The sequence below is a fragment of the Poromitra crassiceps genome (genome assembly GCF_964638095.1).
Source record: "Poromitra crassiceps genome assembly, chromosome: 6".
Lineage (NCBI taxonomy): Eukaryota > Metazoa > Chordata > Actinopteri > Beryciformes > Melamphaidae > Poromitra > Poromitra crassiceps.
The window spans coordinates 44856868-44883760 of NC_139627.1; the positions used below are offsets into that span (position 1 = coordinate 44856868).

A 26893-nucleotide genomic window follows, 5' to 3' on the forward strand; every position below is an offset into this window, starting at 1 on the left:
ATTTAAGCATAAGTATCAGTAAGTGGCACTCTTGAAGCTAAATAAATCCAAAACCAACAAGTTAATTATTTAGTTTTACTTCAATGTAGAACAGTCATTTCTTACACATGAGATTACCTTTAGCCTTTTAGTCATAAAGATTATTGAAAGATATTCCATATTCCAGACTGAAATGTTATAACAGAAGTGGAGTATTGGCCAGAATGACATGAATGTTGCGTTCAGGTGCACTGTAATTTTTTTTTTTTTTTTTTTTTCTCCCCACAGTGTATAAAGTAACCGGCAGGCCAGAGGCCAGTAGGCGGAGACATCGCTGGCTACCGGGGCTTGGGGAACTCCCTGGTTAGGGAAAAGGGACCATAGCTAGGGATAGGACGATCATAGACGGTTGGGGCTAGAGGGGTGGCTAGGGGGATGTGGGTGGTGGGAGGATGTGTGGGGTCAAGGAAGGGGGGCGGGGCTGGGGAAAAGGGGCTGTAGCTAGCGATACGAAAGTTGTAGAGATTTGGGATTTGAGGGGTGGGTTGGGGGAATGTCTAGGGGGATGTGGGTGGTGGGAGGGGGCGGGATCAGTAAGTGGCGGGGAAAATGGGCCACAGCTAACGATAGGAAGGTAGTAGAGAGTCAGTGCTTGAGGGGTGGATGGGGGCCTTTGAGTGGCGGGAAGGACCGTGGTGAGGGAAAGGGGTGGGCTTAGGGGAAAGGGGCCGTAGCTAGGGATAGAGGGGTGATACAGAGTTGGGGTTCGACTGGTGTCTAGTGGTGATTGGGGGTATGTGGGTGGTTTTGGGGTAGGACTAATTTCCATGTTGAAAACGATTAGCTGTGTTGTTGAGGTACTCCCAAACATTCAAAATGAGAGATGAGATCTGGAGCAAACTTAGCAAATTTAATAGTTGCACCTATTAAATTTGCAAAAATTGACTGTTTGCTCCAGATCTCATCTTTCATTTTGAATCATTTGTCCCTGGTCTGAGGCACCAGTCTGCAACGTTCGTCGGCTGAGGCGCAGATTTCCCTTCATGTTCTACTCCCAAACATTGCCTAAAGTGCCATAAGCCTGAATGGCCACACCACTGCGCTGTGGGCTTCATTGTATTTGTGCTTGTATGAGTCTGGACAGACATAGATGTTGACTGCTGACTTGTTGGCGGAGGCATACAACCACAATGCGGTATTTCTAGTTTCTTAAAAAATAGATTAAATGATGAATTGATTATAAAAAATAATTGGTGATTATTTTTTTGCCGATTGACCAATCGATTTGACCAATCCTGACACCATGACAATTGAAACCTGAAACTCTTGCAACACCTCATAGTTCAGTGTTTTTGTCTGTTTTTAACCTTTTAATTGGCCTTTTACTTGTAGGTCAGTGTAATAGGGCTGTCATGGAAGAAGAATCGTTGTGACCTTTTATTTCATGTCCTCACAAATAGTTCCAGTATTTCTGGTCAAGGCAGTGGAGGAAAAGGAGGTCTGGTGTCAGTGTTTTGGAAGCGAAGCCTGTCAACCAGAACTCCCTAGAGGGAGAGGCAGATATTGCATCCCACAAAGTATAGTCCCTCTCTGCATGAGCAACCTGGCTAACATGGCCCTTCTGTGGAGACACGTTTGAAAACACTGACAATTCTACATAGAGAAGACTGTGTCCTCTCCACAGTTCAACTAAGTGTCTCATATGGTATTCTGTTATTTGTGATCCTACAGTATATTTGCCCACAAACTGCATTATCTAAAGGTGATTAGGACGCCCCCCACCCCCCATCTTTTTTTAAATAAAATAAAAAGTGTGTTTCTTGTCATAATGATTGATGTAGTAGTAGTCCAGTGATATGTTGGCAGTTTATGGCAGTTGGCATCCTTTATGTTGCATTACGCCGCCTTCTGGATTCATCCAACCACCGTTACCCTACATTCTGTCCTTCTGGTCCTCTTAGGTCTTTTCTTCTTTCACCGTACCAGTCCTAGGCCCCGTTCCAATACCCATACTTCCATACTATTTAGTAGGCAAAAAAAGAATTAGTATGTCCCAATACATAGTATGTCAGATGCAGTATGCCAAGAGTACCAGGATGTTGTACTACATCAGCTCCTATTTCGGAGTATGCATCGATGCATGCTGTTTCAGCCAATCTTCCCCACAATCCTTTGCGCAGCAGGAAGTTACATCTTCTTTTTCTTCTTCTAATGTTTTATGGCGGTTGGCAAACAACTTTTTGTGCATTACCCCCACCTACTGGAGTTACGTCGCACTGACTGAGCTGCGTGTTCATGAATGAGATAATTAACTTTAAGAAAGCCTTGAAATATGTTAAAACCAAACAAGCATGGAGTGTGTACCAAAACATGCATATCTTGATTCCTGTTTAGAACTCTGACTTAATGTTTTTGCTTTATTTATTTGATTTTGTTTATTTGATTGTCTGTTCCAATTTTGTAAATGTTTAGTCTGAATTTTTTGTATAATGTACTGTTTGTTACTGCCAGACTTTGTTTATTGAGAGAGAAAAAAAAAAAAAAAAAAAAACCTCAAATGTGGCGCTGCGGACGTCGGCGGAAGTGAGCAAGAGGTCGGAGTTCAGGAAGCTCACGTGATGACAGATGTAGTGTGTCCCTATAGTATGCATTTTGCATGCATGCTGCACACTACAATCCATACTTTGTGAGGGCAGCGGCAGTACATACTACAAGAAAGAAGTACAAGTATGGGTATTGGAACGCAGCTCTAGTTATACTCCACCACTTATATAGCCTGACCTTTAGTGATGCGTCATAATGTCAACAGTGACATCATCTGTGACATCATAATGTCAACAGTGACATCATCTGAAAAGACGATTCTCTAGCTCAAACTGGTACGGGATGGAGGGATCTGAGAGTAGAGGGACAGAATGTAGGGAAGCAGTGGATGTATAAATCCTAATCTCTTAGAACAGACGAGTTGGCTTCCGCAATTTTCAAATGCTTCCGCCATACCATCTGTACTTCGTGGGGATGAATCATGCACCAACCAGAATGGGAAGCAGAAAGGCGGGTCTTCCGCTCATTAGTCCAATCAGATTTTTTTTCCGTGGACATGTTACCTCCTCTTTGCAGACAAGAGGTTTGTGGTCAAGGCCTTCAGACTCTTGCACCGCATCCCCTCCTTCAGCTTCTCCGTTCAGGAGCGGGAGCGGCCTGGGAGACTGAATAGCAAAGCTATTAAAGGAACTAGGCCTGAAACCAGGACCGCTGTACGGGCGCCTGAAAGCCGGAGAGTCGGTGACATTAGAGAGCGGGCGCATGGTGTCGCCAAGCGAGGTCCTGGAGGAGCCCGTACGTACCAGGGAGGAAAGTCTGTGTTTTGGGGGACTGCAGCTCCGTCATGGGGGAAGGGCCGCTGAAGGCGTGCAGCCGAGCGGACGTTTTGGTCCACGAGGCCACGCTCGGGGATGAACACCGGCGGGAGAACGCGGTGGAGCACGGGCACAGCACACCTAAAATGGTGGCGGCGCTGGCCCGGCTGGGACTGCTGCGTGCGGCGGCTGGTGCTGTCCCACTTCAGCCAGAGGTACAAGCCCGGCGCCTTGCAGGGGGACGGGGACCAGGAGGAGGAGGAGCTGAAGAGACAGGCTGGAGCAGGGCAGCGGGGTGGAAGTGACCCTGGCTGACCACTTTCTCACTCTGAACATCCCGCTTAGAAGGCCACAGTAACACTCAGGGGCCTTGGTTTGATATTAAAGACAGAGTGTGTGAGCCAGTGAATACCGCTTCAGCTGGACTTTATATTAAATACCGCTGAATACGTGAATACATTCGTCAATCCGTCTTTTCACTGCCACTCGATAGATAGCGCTCTTGGCCACCTTATGAAGTGCTTACCGATCATGTAGTTCTCTGCAAGCCAAAGTTCCCCCCCACACAAAACCAGCCTGTGTTCTCAGCATCAATCTCCCTTCATGCAGTAAGCTCAAAACACATCCAGCCTGCCAGGCCTGGAGCCTCAAAGCGGTACACGGTAAACACTGGAGGCGTTGTCACACAGGCTTGTGACAGTAACTCAACGCGGAAGGATTTATTTCACAATAAACTGGTAAACGCAGAGCAATCACTGCTCCTGTCAGTTAGATCAGTCATCTGCTTTGTGAACCCTCTCACATAGTGTACATTTCAGCCGTCAAATATGCTCCCAGACCTCCACAATTCCGAGTACACGGAAGCACCAGCAGCCTCACGGAGACGAGAGTGTGATGACCCGCCCCCGGTGCTCTCTCCGTGCGGGGGTGAATTATTCAATCGCTTCGGTGCACAAAAAGGCACGTATCTCTGCTTTCTGGTCAGAGACGCGCTTTTTCAGTGAGAACAACCTACATTCAAGTGTCGATAACTAAAGAACGGAAGAAGGCAGAAACACATTTTTTCCCCATGAAACGTGAGGCTTTGTTCTGTCTTTTGGGATATCCAGTGTTTACATCGTCATAGAAGAACATATTCTGTGGGTCTTGGAAAATAAACACTGGCGGTGGCTTGTGACTTTCCTTTGAAACTGACGGGGAATGAGTTAACGGAGGAGCCCTTCACAAAGGTGAAGGCGCGTTGCTCAGGAGGGATGAGGAGCGGAGGAACATGAGACGAGGCGCAACAGCCAAGATTGAGGAGGTGTGAGAAACACCGGAAACTTGAAAGAAGATGAACCAGGTCTAGACGGAGACCATCCAACTGTGAGAGGCAGCAATGTGCCGCAAGGCATCCAGTCTGCCGGAAAGCTATTAGAAGAAATAGTGCCCCCGTGGGCGTTTTTTTTTTTTAACTAGATTCATTCCACACCCCTGAAAAGTGTTTTGGCAAATTTGGGAGGCGATCAGAGCAACGGTGCACCTTGCAACTTCAAACAGACAGACAGACAGATCCTCAATTATAGTATATCATTAGATTAGATTAGATTAGATTAGATTAGCACCAGAATGGAGGTGAGGCACTGTTTTCACCAGAAATCTTGCCTCACCTCTCTGACAAGCCAATCAATGTATTTGTGGCTCTTGGCGCATAGTTACATTTGTGTAGTTTGTCTGTGGAACGTCTGTTGACCCTCTTTGCTCCCATCTGTGGGTGCTGCCAACACCCTGTGCGTTCAAGTACAATTTCACATGAGAGCCCTGGGGAATCCAGTGTGAACGCTGTGTACACCAGGCCGTATGGTAGAAGCCAAACAAGTGTCAACTAACTGGAGGCTGGTGCACTCAACATCCACATACCAGAGAGTAGCTCACTAACTTTCTAACTGTAGTGATATTCTCCGAGACAATACTACAAAGTCAAAGGTCAAAGGTAACTTTATTGTCCCTTGCAGGGAAATTTGTTTGCAGCCAGGTAATATAAAACACACATCATACAAAACATATAAATGCTAATAAAAAAGATAAGATAAAAGACAGAAGCCTACAAACCTAAAAATATGGCAATGGAGGCAGAGAGACTTTAAAAAGTACAACAGGTAGCAGGCAGTCTGTGCAAAAGGGCAAAACCAGAAAAATAAAGTGCCATCTGCTGTTCATCAGCTGAATAGCAGCCGGGACAAAGGAGAGTTTGAAGCGCTTGGTCCTGGTTGTGGTTACCCTCAGCCGACGACCTGAGGGCAACAGCTCAAACTCCGAGCGAACGGCGTGATCTGGGCCCTCCAGGAGGGGAGGGGCTTACCTCAGCACTTATAAAGGTCTATGAGCTGGGCTTGACCTCTCCCAGAAAGTAACCTTGCTGGCCACAAGGCTACCGAGCCTGTTCTGATTGACCAGGGTCGTGTTACCAAACCAGGCCACAATACAGAACATAAGAACAGATTCTCTAAAACCCCTGTAGAAAAGGGTCATCATTACAGAAGAGACATTCAAGGAACACATTTTCCTTGTGCTGCCAAAGCTCTTGACAGGTGGATTCGTCAAAGTCAGCGTAGTTTTCACGTCACTACAATCATGCATACCCCGCCCCCCTCTCCCCGGCGTCCACCCGAACATCCTAGAGTGCTCGTAGTATGAAGACATCAGAGCATCCCTCTACTCACTGAATGTGTTGTAAACAGGAAACGAGGTTGATTTGCCTCGATGTCTGAGATTCCACAGGGCTCTTGGTATCTGGTTTTAGCGTTGGGGAAATTCTTACACGATTGCCTGTTTTAACCTTGTGTCTGCTTCATATCCAATACTGGTGTTGGTGCTTTTCTGTCAACCATCATGCTAGTAGCTGCAGTGGCTGTGTGATCCAGTGGTCAGTCTCTGCCCTCTCCTTCACACAGCCCCAGTGGATCAGTGCTAGCCTGTCTGGAGCAGGCCAAGGCCTACCTGTTGACTGATGGCACCTGCAAGTGTGGCCTGGAGTGTCCACTCATCCTTCATAAGGTCAGTGTTTTTTCTTCTTCCAGAAAGGAACTTTTTGGCTCACCAACCTGCGACCATATTTGACTCAATTGTTGACTTGAACACACACTTGGTGTCATTGTTCCTCCACCTTTCAGGTGTTTAACTTTGAGCCCGGGGCTGCAGTTCAAAAGAGGACGGCTGAGGATGCCCAAGCAGACTCTGATGTCACCAAACTGTGCATTCACAAGAGAAAGATCGTTGCCGTGACGACGCTGCACAGGAGCATGGAGTCCCCGTTTCCAAGCGGTGCTACTGGTATGGGAAAACTTATTTTTGATCATTGTCAATCAGTACGTTTACATGACACTTAAAAAAATCAAATTATTGCGTTAGTCCGCTTAAAACCGGACTTTTGAAATACAAGTAAACATGTTGGCTCGACTGAAATCAAAGTTATAAAAGTCCGACTAACACACCCAGATAATGCGATTGGGAGTCGATTTACTCCTGCATGTATACAGGGCAGTCGGACTGAACATGGGGCTGACCTGGAGCATGCGCTAAAGTTCTTTGACCCGGAAGTCGAACAGTGTAAAACTGTTATGTTAGCGGCCAGGGAGCGATTAGCTAAAGCTAAATGTGAAATTCGTTGATGTAGCTAAATCTGTGTTTAGAAAAAATGTTTTTTTAATGGAATATCTTAGTTTCAACTGTATTGAGCTAACAAGGGGCCGCTTTGTGTTACGTGACCATTTGCATTTAAGAGACTTTCTGCTACCAGTTGTTAGAATTGGCGGAGCCTGCGGGGAAAGAGTGCATATCGCCACCTATCGTAGCGGAGGCGACGTGATCCCATCAATAAATCGATTTCCCACCCGTGCCTGTATACTGGGACAAGGACAGTAGTCTGAGTAAATAGCCTAATCAAGCTATAACCATAGCTTGACTTAACTGGGCATGTAAACGTACTGAGTGTGAATGACATTGTTCGTTTTTGTGCCACCAATATTTTAGCAGTTTTTAAAGGATTCTTCTGATGTTGGTGAAAGTTAGCCTAATTTTCCAGATTGGTGCCTCACCCTAACAAAATTGCTGTGGATGTTTATGAGCCATTACCACACAAACAAGTATACATCAAACAAAGCTGGTGTTCGCTACCTTGTAGATGCCATTCAATCATCCCATGATATCTCTTTAACGATATCAAATCCAGACTGCAGAGACGTGCAGTAACATTATGTAATCCATGGAGGAGATTTATAGGTCAAAGATATAAGCATGAAATAGTATAAAAACATACACATTTACTGACTGACTGATATGAGGTTGGCTTTTTAAATCAGTGCACACGCTCAGAAAGTCCTCATTGGATGAACAGGCAAGAGCAGGCGGGTCTATCATCGTTAACCTGAGAAGTTTGTTTGTTTAGGTTGGAAGTCCCACCTTACCCAGCACCTCTCACTCGCTAAGGTCCTGCATGGTGTCTTCAAGTCATTTAGCTTTGAAAGAGTATTTATCTGCCTCAAAATATTCCATCTGGAATAAGATAGCTCTATCATTCCACAATTCATCCCTCACATTAGTTGGAGCAACTGATGAAAACAAGCCTGGTCAGAGGCCGTCACGAGCTGACAATTTTCCCAGTGGCAGTGTTCTCATTTGTAGGGCTGTACCGAATAGTCGAGTCGGACAGTCAAATGTTCATTCATACTGCTGACATTCGAATAAAAAAAAATCTGCATTTGAATATTAATAATCATTTTAACATCTTTTTTGGTCTAAGTATTCTTATGTTCTTTTTTATTTTACGTCATGATGACGTCACGGCAGACATGGAAAACCTCAGTAGAATATTCAAATGTGAAAAAATTATACTCGGTACCGCCCTACTCATTTGTTTACAGTAATAATACCAATGTGTCCAAATTAATATGGTAATGATTTATTGATGTTAAAATGTATGTGTGTAAAACATAGCACCTTTTTAATAAGAAAATGGAAGTGAAAATGTGTATAAGAACAAATAAATTAAGCCAGGCTCACATGTCAAGCTTCATTCTACTACAGTATCACCATTTTCTGTCTATTAAATATGGCTTTTTGTCCCCGCTCTCCTCTTTTTGAGACTATAATAAGCTGATCACTTGTTTATTTTACAGGCGCTGGTCATGTGGGTCCTCTGAATCATCACGCAGTCAGGAACGATGTGCACAATGGCCCCTACAACCCGCTCACTCTTGACAGCAAGAATCCCTACAAAATGCCAATGTGTGGTCAGCAGTACTGCCCACGTGACCTGGGTTCTCCCGCCCAGAGGGAGCTATACACAGGCCACACCAGGTCAAGGCTTGGTGGTGGTGGTGACCACAATTCCCAAAGGTCCCAATATCACAACCACCAAAACAGCTTGCTTAGCCCTCCCTCATCCACCTCACGTAGCTCACAACATTGCGGTAATGGAACCCCATCTCCACGGCTCGATCCTCTGAGGAGTCCCGACGCTTCTGTTCTTGGTTTTCACGGAGGCTTGAGCCCAGGTTCTTCTGGCCATATGAATGGCGAGCGGTTTACTCCTCTCTCCTCGCCCAACATCATGCTCCACGGCTCCACCGCTCCAGGCACTCAGCTGTCTTGCATTTTGACTGGGAGGAGTAGTAGTGTCTCCTTATCACCTTCAGTTAATGCTAAAAGCTCCAACAGACAGAATTCACCCTGCAACTTTCCTCCAAGTGTGGACTTTCAGCGTAGATCCACGTCTGTCAGCTACACTCAGCAGCAACCACACATTTCTCAGCTCCCTCTCTGTGTTGTGCAGAAGACGCCTCTAACCCGTTCAGAAAATGACCCTCTTGGTATCCTTGACCCCATTCCAACTAAAACTCATAGTCGAGAACAAACGGTCTCAACCCCTTCAAGCCTCCAATTCACTGCCCAGCCTCAGGTCCCAACTGTGAATCTCAACATCCCTCCTGCTATTGTCCCGTTACCTAGCAACCTCCCCATGCCAATGCCTAAGTCTGGACCTATTGGACATGGCCAGAGGGTTCAGCACCCCACACCCTCATCTGTCCCATCTTCACACATCACATCCCCCATGCGTATGGCTGGCCCTGCTCCCATTAGGATGGAGGAGCCATCACATCATTCACACGCGTCTATTTCTTCTTCTCAACATGGGAGTTGTGCTCTCACCACGGGCCTACAGGTGTCAAAGCTCCGCTCCCGGTCTCCTCGGACCTCCTTGCCATTCCATCACCCGACGGAGACTGCCAACCAGCCGCTAGCAGGAGTGAATGCTGGTATGCATAGCCACCCCGACTCCGTATGTCCTCCGGCTCCTGGATCTGACAGTGCTCTGGGAAGGACCTCCAACCAACTGCTTGATCAGCAGAATCCCTCCTCTTTCCCGGCCAGCAGTTTACTGTCAGCAGCAGCCAAAGCACAGATAGTCAATCAAAACAAACCGACTGACGCCACGCTAGGAACAGAGGCACGGGCCACTCATTTGGGACATCCAGGACTGGTTGGTGGTGGTGACGGGTATGGCATTTCAGATGGCAAATATCTACACAGTTCTGGACACACTGTGAATGACGGCCGGAGGGGAAGGGCAGCACTCAGAGACAAACTCATGGCCCAGCAGAGAGAGATGCTTCGTAAGCGTAAACAGCCCAATGAGGCTGGAGGTAGCATGACCTTCAACGTGAACATCCAGTGTAGCTCTGACTCCAGCTCCACTGGCTATCCAGAGCCCATGAAGAGACTTATGCAGCAAAGGGGGGCATCTAACACAACAATGGGCCATCTACTTCAATCTATGAGCAACCAGAATGTTCCGAATGGCCATATATACGCAGATCACCACCCGTCTGGATCTGCAAAATCTCCCTTCCTGGAGGAGAGGGTGCTGGCTGAGATGCCAGCGTCGCAGAGTGGACATGGACCTCATCAGCTCCACAGCAGAGTGGAGATGCCGGCGTCACAGAGTGGACATGGACCTCACCAGCTCCACAGCAGAGTGGAGATGCCGGCGTCACAGAGTGGACATGGACCTCATCAGCTCCACAGCCGAGTGGAGATCCCAAACAGACACAACCTCAGCAGCAGCGAGTGCAATCGGAGTGTAGGTCAACCTCTAAACATGGATCAGTTTATACTAGGTCCAATCAATAAAATGCACACCCCTGGCTTCGGTGGCAACGTGGGCACACTAGGCTACGGTGTACATGAAGCTATGGGGTCAATGGGCAACCCAAACCCTCACTGGCAGCACTTTGGACACCATGTGAAACGATCCCAAGGCAACGTCCCATTCCGAGACAGAACGGGATTGCCTTCAGTGGTGTCAAATGGTGGTTTCAATACCTTCTCTGAATCAGGTAACCCCATTAGCTCATTACAGATTCATTTTGATACACTGTTATGAACATGATCACTGCTATGGTGTTAAAATAATAGTATCCCCCTGTCCAGTGAAGGTTCTTATTTCTGCTTAATTTTCACAAGTCAAGTGAAAAAAAATACATACCGGTAGCCATAAATTGCATACATTTTAGTTATTTGTAATTAACATTGCTACATGTAGCTGCCATCCTGTCCATTTGGCTCTGTACACAAGTAAACACACGTTACATTAGTCAAACCTATGCAACTGCTGCAGCAGGACAGATATTTGTTTTGCCTGTAAAACCTAAGAGAAAATGTAAGATTTGTGTCAGTCTGTCTTTTGCTAGCCTTTTCATCTTAATTGTCATTGACACATTTTTGTTACTTATTTTAAACATTTTACTTTCAGGGTCACTTTCAACAGTGCCCCCCAATCTAACACTCAAGTCTATATTATTTTTTAATGAATCGCCATTATAGGTAGGTGTTCATGTATGCTTTAATTAAGACTTATTAATCTTTTCTTTATTCAATGAAAGATCTGTGAGTTTTAACCTGTAAATATACCACACCACTCTGGGATGTTTTACGAGTAGTTCTTATTGGTATAAGAGATTTAATTAAGTCTTATCTTGGTCCATATGCCCATGTTTTACCAAAGCTGTGACAGACCACTTAAAAGTGAATCCACATGTCACTTGTGTGGGAATCAGATGGCTAAGCTGATTGATTGATTGATTTTATTTGACAATATAAAAATAGATACACGATATAGCTCTTCTCGGCTGAAAGTGTCTGAGTGACCTCAAGTAGCCCCTGTTCTTTGATGGGCGTTAAAGTCTCAGTTAGAAACCAGTTTCTTTGGTAAATGAGTTGGCATGTTGTCTTGACCCAAATGCTGAGCTGGAGGCTGGAGCATAGGCTTTTTAGGTGGTTGGGACGTTGAGAGAGTTATGTGCTCTGCCACCATTATGATGAATATGAGCATCACTGCTGACAGTCAATTATGGTAGGCCTATAAGGTCAACATCCTTTCCATATGCATATGCATAGCAAAGTTATTGACTATGTATTAATTTGCAACCATAGTTTAATTTGTTCTCTTTGTGTACAGTCAATTTTGTAATTTCAGTGTTTGTCGGAGAACCGATTGGACAAGCAGTTCCCTTACAGTGCCGGTTACCTCACACACATATCCTTCAACATAGGATGCATTTCTGTCTCAATACAGGAGCGCCACACAAATGATCACATTTACTTCGCATCCAAGCTCTGTGGATTCAGCAGAAAGCCAGTTAGCGGATCATGGTGGCTACTTTGTTTGAGGTTTGTCATCTGTTTTTGTAAATGAATCTTTGATAGCAGCAAGCTCACGAATTCCCTCTGTCACTGCTCGTTGATCATTGTTGGTTGCTACTCTTGTCCTATCCTGTCCTACACTTGCCTAGACGTTGAAAGGTAAGGTTCAGCTTTACCTGTAGCTGGAATCACAATGGTCTTGTTTGACATAGCGTGTCTCCATTTGATTCCCCCTGCTTTAATGTATGTATCCCAGTGGAGCTGCTGATGTATGCAGGAGTTCATGATGGCCAACCGAACCAATGTAGGGGGTTCCTCATTTTGGAAAATATATAATTTGTATTTTTCATATTACATCATCTGATATTTGTTTTTTTTAATCACCCTTTTAATTGACCTTTGCATTTTTTATTCTTTTATTGTTTTAAAATTATTTGATGCACTACTTGCACATCTACTGTAGCCGACAATTTAGGTACAAAAAAATGCCACCTTGCATCTACACTGATACATTCGCAATAGTTTCTCCACAATACCACTTATAGTTTGGATCAAGGTTACCATCTTGAAGACATCTCACTCCTTTCCTGTGCTTGTTTCCTCCTTTTTTTTTTGCATCCATTTCTCTTCCATTCGGCCTTTCCCCTCACCCCTCCTTACTCTTTTGCTCCCTTTCTCTCTGCATTTCCATAGGTGAGTCTCACTTTCTCAACTTAGATCTGAGTCTCGCTCCAGAAGCCAGCCGGCAGCAGCAGCGGCAGCAGGTTCAGGGTGAGCATCCTCTCCAGGTGGGGCACTTTCTACCGAGCCATGACAGCCTACCAGGTCATGACACTTCCTTCTCCAACCCCATCAGCAGCCTCTTGCAGAACTTCCAGGTCAGAAAGATGATGATTCAGGATTTTATGTTTTTGTTGACCCCTTCCAACTTTTCTTAATTTCTAACCGCTTTTTTGTGTGTGTGGTTCGGGTCACATCTCCGATAGGTGAGTTTCCCCGAGAGGGTCTCGCGCCATCAACGGGCAGTCTTTAGTCGACCAGAGGGCCTGTTCCAGTCTGGTGTCGCTTCCATCCCGGACAGCCAGCGGGAATATCCAACCACCCAGGGTCTTCATCATAGCAGAGAAGTAAACGCTCCGGACCAGCGGACTAAAGTGGGCTTGACCAGGGAGACCATGCCCAGTGTTATCACACCTAACAACGGTGAAGCATTTGCATCCTCTCTCGCAGCCATTAAGCTCTCCCAGTCAGTCATCCACAGCCCCTGTCACTCCTGTCCCGAGGAGGCGGCGAGACATCAGTCCAGCGTGGGCCATCCCTGCAAGAAACCTGATCAGCTGGACAGCTTCCCCCCGGGCGCCATGGGAGCTCCTGTTCGTTTGAGCTCCCCTCGGCGTTGCACCCAGAGAAGACAGTGGCTCAGAGACCTTGAGGGTCCGGAAGGTCATCTGTGGAGCAGCGACAAACTCCTACAGGCACACGGTCCGGATGTCAACGGGAATGGCCTGTACACCGAGAAGCTCAGAAGACGCACATGCCCGCCCTCGCAGGAGTACGCCCATCCTCCGTTCAATGGAAGGGACTCCAGGAATGGCTTCTTCACGGGTATTGAAGGTGGATGCCCTACCTTAGGAGGTGATCACACCAGAAATAGCGAGGGTGGAGTGGCAGGCTTTTCTGGCGACTTCACACACCACACTGGACATTCAGAAGGCCGGCTCAACGGAAACATCAACAGGCACTCTAAAGGACACCTAAACGGATATATAACACCTGACATCAGAGACGGCAAGATTAGCGAGGAGGACCTGCGATCGGCCGCCCTGCTCTGTGCCGGTCAACTGTTCCAACAACGCCCCAGAAGACAACATGCCAGAGAGCTGCTGTGGGGTCAGGGTCTAGCCTTGCAATCATGGCCAAGCAAGCTGAAGAGGGAGGGCCAAACATCTCTCCCCCATGTGTGTCACAGTGCACGAGGCAAGGTGAGATCATTACTGTTTCATGACAAAGGATTTAGCAAATAATGCAAAACATCTTTGATTCCTAATTAGTTTTTTGTCAAACACTCATCTATTTCAAATGACATGATGCTGCTTATTAGGGCTGCACGATTCTGGATACAAATGAGAATATCAATTTTCTTGCTTAGAATTGAGATCACGATTCTTAGGATTCTTAAGCAAGACCATTCTAATCCATTTTTACTGCACTATTTTTGCTTGATGAGGACAGAAACAGATGGTCGCTGTTTGAAAAAACACCTGACCCACACATCACTAATGTAAACAATATCCAGTTAACTAGTCATCATGTAACTGGGTTAGATTACGTTAGTGGCGCTCTCCAGCGCTGACACAGCGCTAAATCGAAGTGTGGAGCTAGGTCTGCTATGCCAGAGTACGTTAGTTAGGTTAGGCAGTTTAATTAATAACCGTGTGGCAATGCATTGAATTGAATTGAGCTCAACACACCATCAGGCAGAGAAAGTGCTTTTCTCTGTCGTGTTTAACTTTGGTCAAATTTGTAATTTGTCAAATGAAAAAATATGACTGTAATTTGTCATGTGACCCTGATGTAACCTATTTAACACACCTGAGCGCTCATGGCATTAGATTGAGTGAACCTGAGGAAGCGATTGCGAAACGCATTGTTGCCTAATAAATCACAGTAAAGTTACTCCAGTGTGCGGTCGGTGGTATTACTTTGATTCTGGTTCTTAATGTTCCTGCAACCGACCAGCACCTGATCATTCCACTGGGGATCCTTCTTCTCTTTATATATTTATATATTAATGAATATATAGATATGAATATATATATATTCAATAGTACCATTTTTGTCCTGTGGTGGTTGTACTCTGAAATGCAAAATAATTTGCATTAGGGTGACAGCATAATGGGCTGAACCCACACAATTATCTTGAATGACATTCAGTGAGTTTCAACATGGTTATTGACTGATGGTAATTATTCTCATTAACTTTCTATGCTGGTTGACACAGATAGACCCTGAGAGATTCCATAAAACGCCTAAAGATGACCTGGAGGAAGTATACAAAGCAAACAGAAATCACCAAAGGTAAGTTTAAGCTACATTTTGCTATGTCAGTAAATAGTTTTAACTGTTCTGTTTTGGAGATTTCATTTCTGGTCAATACCTAACCTTTATTCACAAGAAAAGTGATATACAGTTGACAACATACTTAAAGCCCCACTCCAGTCAGTTTTCCACCTTGTATTCACTGTAATATTGTATATTATTAATATGACAGGTGACGTGAGCATTGACAACCATAAACGTTGACGTCAGCACCTGTTTCTAGCGCGTGAGCTCATTTAAGACTTTGAGCCAAAAACAAGGTTATTTCTCAACAAAATGCAGTGGAAAACACTTGATATAATTGGCAGAGCAGGAAAAAACACAGCTACACATGAAATATCTTAAAAATTACAAAACTGGCTGGATGGGGGCTTTAATGTGTCAATGTTCTGAATCGATCTAATAAGATATTGTTTGTCTTTACAGTGGTGGGGAGTTAAACAGCTACCTTGAGGCTGCTATAGAGGATGCAATGAGCCAGTTGAATAAATTGACAGGCAGCGTGAGTATCATTAATATACTGAGCAGCTTGACTCGGTGTTTATGTTGAATGACATGTTTCTACATTTTTGAAGATATTTGCTGTTAAGCTAATTAGCACCTGTACACTTTGCTTTGAATGACAAGACAACGGCACGTACTGTATCAACTCCTAATATTTTCATAATAGTAGTGGGTGGAAACATGCATCATTTTGCAATTCCTTTCGTCGATTTTCTGAAAAACGTGTTAAGATTTGCGATGCTTTGGATGGAAACCCAACTTGTTTTATACTAGGGGCAAGAGTCGCAAAAGATGTAACATTGGTGAGTCACTTAACACTTTCTTTCTCTTTTCTTGTGATCCACCATATTTCACAGAAAGATGTCAAAGCCCAGAAACCCAAAAGGAGGAAGATCTCTAGATGACATTGAATGCGTGTGGATATTTTTTGTTTGCTTGTTTGCTTGTTTGTTTGTTTGTGTGTTTGTTTGTTTGTTTTTTGGATGGGTCCCAGGGTGGGTTAACTTTTGCCCCTCCTCCTCCTCCTCCTCCTCCTCCTCCTCCTCCTCCTCCTCCTCCTCCTCCTCCTCCTCCTCCTCCTCCTCCTCCTCCTCCTCCTCCTTCTCCTCCTCCTCCTCCTCCTCCTCCTCCTCCTCCTCCTCCTCCTCCTCCTCCTCCTCCTCCTCCTCCTCCTCCTCCTTCTTCTTCTCCTCCTTCTTCTTATTCTTCTTCTCCCTCATGCTTAAAAAATAATTGTCAAACCTGTCCTCAGCAGGATCTTTGTCAAGTCACTAACTCCAGAAGAAGAAGTAAATGTGTACACAAACATTGAAAAGCAGGTGCCTAACACATAATTATACATTCATATTGGTGGAATATTCTTCTATATTATTGAGTCAACTCCGTGCCAACTTTCCCATCAAAAATCCTGGTGTCTCGGTGCAGAACGACTGTACATTTATCTTCATGCTTTGCTTCACTCAAAACAGTGTGATTTATTTAGACTACTATTATGGTGGGCCTTGTCATAAATATAACTGTTACTGTAGATTTACAGTAGTGTATATTTCATACAGGTTGCATAAATATAGGGCATGCAAATAGGTCCTACTAGCCTACATCTCATGGTTTCCATTTCTGTCTTAATTTTGAATGTATTTTCTACACATCATCTGGGAGAAGAGTAACACACTTCCCAAGTTATTGAATTGTCATTTGTATCCCTATCTGATGCTTTAGTTTCTCAAATTATTTTTGATAAAAAAAATATTTGGACAAAAAGTGGAGCTGATGTTTGAAAGACTGTTTGAAGTAAATTTCAACCGAGAAAACTGGGTGATATCACTGCATATACCAGAGATGATCCTGTAGGTGTTAAGGTGTGTCTCTTGGAACTCGCAGCACCTGGTCAGATAATCATTGGTAATAATGTTGGTATTAATCAACAACCTTGTCGACCCCTCACAGATATATTACGGATAGAAAAAGCGTTACAGCACCTTCAAATAGCATCTGCTGGGTTACAGCTACGGTGGCAAGGGACACTTTCCGATTTCTCATGATGCTTGAAGCTTTCTCTGGCTAGGTCTCTACAATAGGATGATGAATCTCCCATAAATATTCAGTAGTGGAGTTTTGGTGTTGAGGGTAACGTGGGCTGCGACCCGTTCTCCTGACAAGTCAGTCTTAAGAGCATAATATGCTAATCAACTACAAATATCTCCAAGTTTCTAAATTCCTGTGCCTCTTTAATTTATTCACTTTGACTATACCAAACCATCTGTATGAGAGCCTCACACTCTACTAAATGTGTTATGGTGAAGTGCTTTTCATTAAACCATAGATAGGTTATAGTTGGCTTTGACAGAGAATTCTCAGACTGGTCCAATAGAAAAAATATTTGCAATATTACTTTGATGGACAGTGTTGTGCTAGTGCAATCATTTTCTCTCTCTCTTTGTTTGTTTCACTCCAACCTACTGGAAATTATATATTTATATAATTATATATATACAATTATATACATTAATAAATAATTATATAAATTATATAAGTGTAAGCTATAAGCTGTCAAAGCTACAATAGGGTTCAAAATGTTTGCTCAAATGTACTGTCTTTGCTCATGTGATTGTTCTTGGTTTTACTCTTGAACCTCTCAATGAAGGATGCCATTTTCAACATGTTGCCTCTTTATATCATTCTTTGCTGTGAGGCTGTATTACCTGAGGCTGCTTTTGCGGACACGTTTTTTCTTTTCTTGAGGTACTTTAAACCAATGTTATGCCGACTCATTGCAAAGGCTTCCATTATATCAAAACATTTACCTGCATATAGTTTGAAAACCCATCAAATTACACATTACAGTATAAAATGCAAAGTTTTGTGGATTCTGGGGTGTTTTAAGGCACGATTTCGGTTGCTGGAGGTCTACTACTACAATGTTAATTTCCCAAGATCTCAATGTAACCAGTCGGTATATCAAGTCCCTTCAAGGCAAAACCCCTGATGGATCCACATGTCCAAAACATTAGCAGATAACATTGTTCTGGTGATAAATAGTTCACCTCAAAATGGAAATTTGTGACCGGTGCCTTTTTAATTCAGGAGTTGGGGAGAAGGCTGAGATAGAGCTATGTGGGATAATTCAAATCTTCATTTTAGGGTGAGCTATTTCTTTAAAGAAGAGTACTATGATAAGCAATAATTAGAGAAGTTGTACTCTGAAAAGCCTTAGAATTGTGTTTTTCTCTTGAGAGAAAAGCAATGACCTGTTCAGCTGTTTATAGTTATGTACATGTTGGCTACATTTTCAGTGTTATTTTTCCCATGCAAAAAAAAAAGGTCACAACATAATTGTTTGTTGTGACTCAAAAGATGTCACTATTTGCACCTGTTGCATTTGCAATATAGGCTTGTGAATATGAGTAAAAGTGAAGTAATACTCTGGAGAAGACATTTGCTAATGAATTGAGAAAGCTCAGTTTTATTTTGTCATGTGAAATTGCCAAGAGGGGATGACAATGACGTTTTCTTAACTTTATTTTTTTGTCGTGAGGTTAAGATTCTTTATCATATACAGTGTAACCTGGTACTTCCCCTTTCATCTGAAATCTTTGGTTTGATTATGGTTCAATACCATGTGTTCAGTACCTCTGTTAATGAGTGTTGTTACTTGCACACAGTGCTAGGCTATATCCCAGGTCTTAAGCTGCTTATATGAAATGTCCTATCCTATTCACTATACTGTATTTTATGTACATGAATTAACTGAATATTCCCAATATTACACAGTGTTAGGACTTGCACAGCACATGAAAACTGAGGATAAATGGGATAGTCTGTATACATACCAGATGATCCTGGCTGATAGTAGGATGATGTTTACAGGAAGGCTTAAATAGTAAGGAATAATGGTGTGCGTGTAAACACATGTACTGCTTTCTTTGCAGCTGTCATGAGTGATTGTACTGAAGTATTTATTTTGTCAATCTTACTCAACACGCCTAACATAATGTGGCAGGTGGTGATTTGTACAGAAAGGAACAGAGAGGTATATTGTAAATAACTTGGGAATTGTAAATGGCTATATTGTTGCGCCAAAATGTATGAAATGGTCTCCAGTTAAAACATCTTTTCATGCCCTTTTTGATGTGGCTGCATCCATAATATTCCGATTCTGTGGCATTTCAACATGAGCTTCTAAATGTTTTTAATTGTGAAACCTGCCTGACCTTACAGGGAGAGAAAAGTGGCTCGAAAGCCTATATTTTGTTAAGAAATGTTCCTGTGGAGTATCTTCCAAAGGTTTTATGACACAACAAAGACTATTGTTTTAATTTTATATTAAAGGATTGTATTGTATGAAAAGCTTGTGCTTCCGTCTTAATTGGCACAAAATGACCCCTCCCCCCATATCTTGAGTATCCATTCCTATCCCGTAGGGACCCACCTGGAACAGGCTTGTGACCCATTTGTGTCCTGACCCATAGTTTGTGAAACAATGTCTTACAGGCATACACTGCTGTATCAAGAAGAAAGATACAAATCACAACCAAATGGCATAGTGACACAGATTGCACCTTTTGAAAGTAGTTTTAGCTTTTGGTGTGCGCCGTGCCTGAAAAGATAGGGGACTCAAGTCACATGACTTGGACTAGAGTCAGACTCGAGTCGACATTAATGACAATGCACTTGACTTGGTATTCTACATTTGGACTTTGGACTTGACATTGCCTCAAGAAAGACGCGAGACTGACTTGGAACTTGAGCAAAGTTGACTCGCTCACACCTGTGAGGAGGACCACACATGAATATGGTCCAATTCAGAAATGAGAAGGCCAAATTCCACATGTTTCTTCACGCTCACAGTGCACTAAAAACATCAGATCTGTGTTACACAGGCTTGGAAAACAAACAAAAACAATTGGGACACAGTTGCAATAGGAATGATTAAATTTTCCTGGGCCCTTGCTTGGGGCTGAGAGGTGGTGTGTGTGTGTCCCATACAAAATGATCAATATTACGGCAGTGGTTTTTACATAGGTTCCATGGTTCATCCAGTGGTTCCCAACCTTATAGGGTCAGGACCTGAAGTGGGGTCGCCTGGAATTCAAATAGGGTTGCTTGATTTTCTATTATTATTTTTTTACATCACACAATTTAATACTACCGGAGATTATTAGGCTCACTTGCGATTTATTTTTTATTTTATTTTTAGTTCTGAGTTTAAAGTGACAATCTCTAAGATTTCAGCTTTGTTCTCTTGGGGGTCACCTGTGGCGATGAGTGGTAATCCAAACAGTGTTGCATTATGTAGTCTCTCCCCAGACTCAAATATGTTGAATCGCTGCGCTCCGCATACTACATAAGTGAGTCTGTGCCACTTCACAGCCACTGCTGGTTTTTGAAGGCGAGTTGAAATTGAATGACAGGTCGTAGCACCGATGAGAGAGCGTTTCGAAAAATGGGCTGCGCCTCCCGTGTCGTCTGATCGCAAAGTCGTTACTGATTGGGGAGGACTGAAATCCACCACTGGCCAAGTGAATGGTTCCCTCCCATAACCAGCCGGCTGGGGGGAAGCGTCCCAGACCCAGAGAAAGCTCTGCAGCATGCAGTAACGTAGTCTATCAGCGTAAAAACTCTCATGGGTCTGGCGTTGAGACTATGCATTATATGTGACATTACTAATGTCACTATATACTGCAAACTAAGGCTTCCATCAATGGTCATGGACCATAGCCTCAATCAAGATTGTGATTGACTCTTCATTTTTTATATAATTTTATATTATAACTTTAAATCAGGATTCTGAGAATAAAGTCAGAATTCTGAGATTAAAGTCAGAATTCCGAGTTACTGCCAGAATTCTGAGGAAAAAGTTAGAGTTTTGAGATTAAGGTCAGAATTCTCAGATTACAGAGAATTCTGTTGGGAAAAAGAAACATACTATGTGACATCACTGACAATGTCACTGATGATATTATCAATGGTGTACCAGAATTTGAATGTCTCGGGTCCCTAGATGTGTGTGATGTCAAAGTAGGGTGACGAGCCAAAAAAGGTTGGGAACCCCTAGGTTTAAATTGATGACCCGGGCCCTATAGCAATACTTTGAGTGGCCCTCCAAACTGTACTGAGCCAAAGCAGACTAATTATACTTCTACTCTTGCCGTTTGGGACTTCCGACTTAGTTCCATGTTAGACCATTCAAGGAATCAGCTTGGTTATTTTAGAAGGTTATAAACAGGTCAAGGTTAAGTGAAGAATGTTTGCTATCAAGGTGATTGTAATTTAAATGGTGAATGCAACTTTATTTTTTATTTTCAGTGGTTCTTCTTTTGCAGTCAACCTAAACTGACACAACTTAGACCACAGACCCCCATTTGATAAGATTTTGTCCCAGGGACCCCATATGATTCCCCCCCCTTTATAGATGTTTTATTTACATAAAGTGTATGACACCCATGATGACCAAAATAACCATACATTCTGTCATTGTGTTACTTATGCTTTGGTGGGGACCCCCTGGAACCTCCTCAAGGACCCCTGGGCCTGGGGGGGTCCCTGCACCCCACTTTGAGAACCACACGTTCTTCAAACAGCATCTTGTCTGCAAGCAGTGTACAGCATCATCTTGTCTGCGAGCAGTGTGGGCCGTTTCTTCATACATGTTGCATGAAGATGCGCACGCAGCGCAGTGTCACGGCCTGTGTTTTTCAGACGTGCCGCAGTGGCTGCCGGGATTGCTCCGCTGTGTGGACATGTCCGCCATGTTTTCCATGGCGCAGAGAGCAGAGGAGCCGAGAAAAACTGCCGTCACGTCCAGTTAAACTGACACACAAATGGATTTTCGCACGGGTTTTCGGACGAGCGGAAACCAATGAATTCGACCTTAGCGGAAACCGTCGCGTCCCGTGTGGATTTACGTGGATATTTTGAGCGTTTTCTGGCGGGATTCATGTTTCCTTCGTGTTCTCGGTGACTACGCTAGGCGCAAACAATGAGTAAATTATCGTTCCGGGCGCGGGCGCTAGACGCCGCCAAACCTCTCCCGGTTTACCGCAACAGAGACCTTCCAGACCTGACCGACTGCGTGTCTATCAACCGGTCGGTGCCGCAGATGCCGACGGGCATGGAGAAAGAGGAGGAATTGGTATGGTTATGTTTTAAATTAGATAAATCTTTGGGGGATCACCCGTGTGCTATGTGGAGCAGTGCTATTCACGATCGCTTTACGCACGTTCTTGTGCGTAAGCTGTGTACGGGGAATGAACGGGCCCTCCGAATTTACGGTGTTGACGTACCTGCTACGTATGTTGTACGCCGTTTGCGTAGCACCACTGAGATTTGGGGGCGTTTTGTGGCACTGACGTAAACGTTTCTGCGTAGTTCTCTTGGCGACTGGCGATGCAGCAGGCATGGTACCAGCCAAGCGGCAGCAGCAAATTATGGCTAATATGCTATGATCATAAATGTGTCGCTCTACGAGCACTTTGGCAGGCAACCAGCCTATGCTTAAAGAACCATCTCTGTTCTTATAACGTCTTTGGTAGCCAAGAAATGAACTCTGCAAGTTCTGCATCCACTTGTCAATGTCAGTGACAGTGGTCAGTTGACTTCAAAAGTTGTATGCCCAGCCTGCTAACACTTAACCGTAATCTTCAGGGATGCAAACTAGTCACCTTTAGGTGACAGTCCCCCGTTTGATGCCAAAATAGGGCACTTAAGCGAATGATTTGTAGTCGTGTTGTGTCTGCCCTGGTATCTGTCACCCTTTTCACTCTTCATGACAATGAGTTTGTATCCCTGACCTATGCAAACACTTGTAGCTGCGTGGATATTCATAGTTTGTTGCTGCAAAAAGTTTAATCATGCAGCTCACATTGAATAAAGTAAATAAGTATGTGGATATATAGGCTTCATCAATACAGGGTGGCTATGTGCATGCATGCACTAGTCTGTTGCTGTAGTAGTGTCATGTCAACCATTTCCGGACAGCATAAAAAAATCACAAGCATATACAATATATTTAATCCTGTACTGTTTTCCACAAAGTTTCTCATAAATTAACAATCCTCCATCTGTCTTTTGTATAGTTTAATATCATTTACTTTATCACGTCATACATTTTCTTCCAGTCGCTGCAAATGGATGATAGTGCACCTATTTTTGAAATTCAAAATTCATATCCAATTCATGACGGTGTGTATTCATATACTCATATTAAACGTTTATTAACCCTTCCTGTACCTTTACAAATAATGTAATAGATACTTGTAAGAAGTGCAGACTATGTAGGTACTCAAAAGTCTTATTTTTATATTTATCAGCCACTACAGATTCTCTACGTGGGATGCACTCGTAAATAGTCACTCCGAGCGCCAGAGCCCACTCTTGCACAAGCTGGACCGTTGGTAAATTGGGAGCGCTGTTGTAATACCATTGGGTTATTCAAAGCACTACAGTCTGAGTGGCAGTTCGCACTCTGGGCACTCCGTCTGAGCAGACAGAGCAACAGAGTACCAAGAGCAGATGAACAGTGAAAATGGTATAAAAAAAAACAGCAAGAGAAGTAGAGCCCGACTTTTTGATTTTTGAGGCCGATACCGATATTAGGGAGTAAAAAAATTGCGATATCGATATATCGGCCGATATTCTTATTTTATTTGTATTTTTTCCCTGATTTTTTTATAATTTTTTTATCCCACATTACTGCAAATTTTTAATTTATTTATCCTGGTTGCTGCTCCACCCTCTGCCGATCTGGGGAGAGCCGAAAACTGGCTCCATGCTTCCTCCGAGACATGGGCAGTTAGCCAGCCGCTTCTTTTCACCTGACAGTGGAAGCTTCACCGGTAGGACATAGCACGTGGGAGGATCACGCTATTCCAACGAGTTCCCCTCCCTCCGAACAGGCGCCCTTAACGACCAGAGGAGGCACCACATCAGCAACCAGGATATTGCATGTTTTGGTGAAGGAGTTCCTATATGAAGGAAACCCCCGGGAGGCATGGGGAGAACATGCAAACTCCACACAGAAAGGCCCTTTTGATGACCCCACCCGGGCGGTGGGCACTCAAGGACATGCGGACGGGCACGCATTCCTTCAGCGTTCACAGCGTCCCAGGTGGGAATCGAACCCAGGACCTTCCAGCTGTGAGGCGACAGCGCTTACCACTGCACCACCGTACATGGGTTTTGCCCATGGTTTTCCACGGACACGCCCACTTAGTAGTCTTTCGGCAGGTCTGAGTCAATGGTTGACCACGCCCATTTAGGAGACTTGCTGCTACCATTTGTTAGAATTGGCGGAGCCTGCGGTGACCCATCTACAGTAATATATCTATGGTGATATGAACTAACTGGACGAGTGTAGTTCACTGTATATTGTACGGAGAGTGGCGGACTGGCGGTAAAGGTATAAGAGGGTATGCACGTGATGTCACAGAGGCAGAAGTCACTGCGGGGTCACGCCCACTGAGTGCCAGCAAGACTGAAGCTTCAATGCAGTAATCAGCCGAGATAGGCGGCGTTCACACCCGTTTTGTGTGTGCTTCGTTTTGTTTTCCCCTGCAGTCGCGTGCAGTACAGATCAGGACACAACGACCACATGGACGGTAGCCAGCTAGTTTTGTCTGTTTGATGTTGTTGACTGTCAACATGAAAGCCAGATTATAGAGATGCTCCGATCAGCTTTTTTGAGGCCGATCACCGATCACCGGAAGCAGTATCTGCCGATCCCGATATGACCGATCACCGCGTCAAATCCATCAATTCAAGCCTTCTATTTATTGTGTCGCATTATTCATATATTTAATTATTCTTAACAACATCGACATTGTATATTAAGTATTAAAATTAGGAGATGAGAAAGTATCATGAATTGGCAACCGTTTTATTATTATTTATTACAGAGTAGACTGTACTGTATACTGTAGCTTTCCTGTGGAAAAATAAATAGTCTTATAAAACAAAAAATATAATACTATGTACACAACATGTGCACCAACACAGCTTGGAACATGTCTGTGAAAGCTGCAGCGATAGCCTCCGTGGTGTGTGACCCAGAAAACTCTTGTGAGTGAAGTACAACTTTGTTCAGGTCGAACTTTTCATCAATAAACTGCGCAGTTAGGCTCAGCATGGACATAGGACAGACACTCGAACTCCAAATGTCAGTCGTGAAGCTGATTGACGTGGTGTTGTCTTTCATAAGGCTCTCGATGTGCTTGTACACAATTTGGTATAATTCCGGCAGGCAAACGTCAGTTAAATATTTACGTCCTGGCAGCGTGTAACGTGGATCCAAGCAGGATATGAGGCGTTTGAACCCGAGGTCTTCCACAACAGACAGCGGCTGCTGATCAAGACATATGAATTCCATTAGCTTTGCATTTATTTATTTTCGTTTCTTGCTGTCGTTGCTGTAGGGTTGCTGTCGTTTCAATGTCTCTGTTACAGTTAGCTGAGTGAGTGGCGTACGGGTTGCTGCGCGCTCGCCAACTTTGTAAACTCCTCAAATTCCTTGACGTGGGAAACCTTCAAATGTCTTATGAGGTTCGTAGTGTTGAAACTCTTCTGCTGCGTTCCTCCACGCGGTATCTCCTTTGAGCACACAATGCAAACGGCAAATTTGTTGTCCTTCTCCAACAAGTTGTAAAATTGCCAGACAGGCGACGCCATGTTAGCTGCTATGCTGTTTGTTCTCGCCCAAGCTGCTTTCGCTATAGAGAGAGTGCAACTTCCAAACACTTTTTTGCCACTACCACCACGCCCCCTAAGGAAACTTGGGAGCCAATGAAGCTTCATGACACGGAGAGACAGCCAATCACAAGCTGCCCTTTAGGAGACCGGAAGAATACTACTTGGCAGCCTGGGAGTGCACTATCTCTATATTGAAACGTCTCTGGTAGTAGTTCTTGCAGATTTTGTGTCATTCTGATCGGCCTTGTTTGATCGGCACTTTTGATAACTCCGATCAAAGCCGAAAAAGGCCAAATTGGCCCATTCCGATCAAGTGCCGATCGATCGGAGCAACTCTACCAGATTATTGCCAATTCTGGCAGCAGCGGAGGTTGAGGAGGAGTTTTCTCCTCCTCTGGGAGGAGAAAAGGTAGGATGAGTAAAAAAGACCAGCACTGCGCTTTTCCTCCAAATGTTCAACTTTTTCAGCTTAAAAACGGCCAGAGCGCTCCGCAAAAAAGCGAGACGCCACCAGCGTTTAAACGCCAGGTGCGTTCTTGAAAGAGGACCATGTTTAGCGCGTCCTTACATAGAGAATTAAATCCAAAAACGCTTTTGGTGTGAATGTCCCCATAAATGACACCTGCTGCTCCAAACAACAGCTTAATGTTTTGCCCATAGGTTTTGCCTCTCAGTCCCAATTGAGGAGGCGTGTTCCGGTGGGAAAGTGATGTTGGAGCATACCCTCTATTGTGTATCTTAGTTCTATATGGGCAATATGGTAAATGGGCGAAACTCCCCCAAAAGTTGGCGTATCCCTTTAATGTTTTATTGTGCTTAAATGTATAATATATATTTATTCAATTTGATACGTAGCTTCTGAAATGTGTATGAATGTAAGTATGTCACTTAGGCCTAAAAAAAAAAAGTTTGGTTCCTGTTGGTTGTCAGTTGAGTAGGGATTTTTATTTTTTATTATTATTTTTTTTCCAGTGGCAGCAAGGGAGAGATAGGAAATATATATATATTTTTATTTTCCTTAAAATTACAGCAGCGATGGATGCTTTTATCATAACATAGCCTACATGTACTCTACCACAAATGAGTAA

General features: G+C 44.0%; 1 protein-coding gene and 1 pseudogene across 4 annotated transcripts in view; both read left to right on the forward strand.

Moving 5' to 3' along the window:
* Positions 1 to 544: 544 nt before the first annotated feature.
* LOC310778744 (zinc phosphodiesterase ELAC protein 1 pseudogene) lies at positions 545 to 3696 on the forward strand (annotated as a pseudogene). The gene is made up of 2 exons: positions 545 to 613; positions 3054 to 3696. The product of its transcript is annotated as a zinc phosphodiesterase ELAC protein 1 pseudogene (transcript).
* An 18221-nt stretch (positions 3697 to 21917) lies between these two features.
* The window catches only part of epc2 (enhancer of polycomb homolog 2), a 36182-nt gene continuing 31206 nt past the window's right edge, over positions 21918 to 26893 (forward strand). For all 3 annotated transcript variants that reach the window (XM_083639385.1, XM_083639386.1, XM_083639387.1), the window contains exon 1: positions 21918 to 22254. In XM_083639385.1, the coding sequence (XP_083495511.1) occupies positions 22102 to 22254 (153 nt within the window). In that variant the 5' untranslated portion in view covers positions 21918 to 22101. The remainder of the gene's footprint in view (positions 22255 to 26893) is intronic.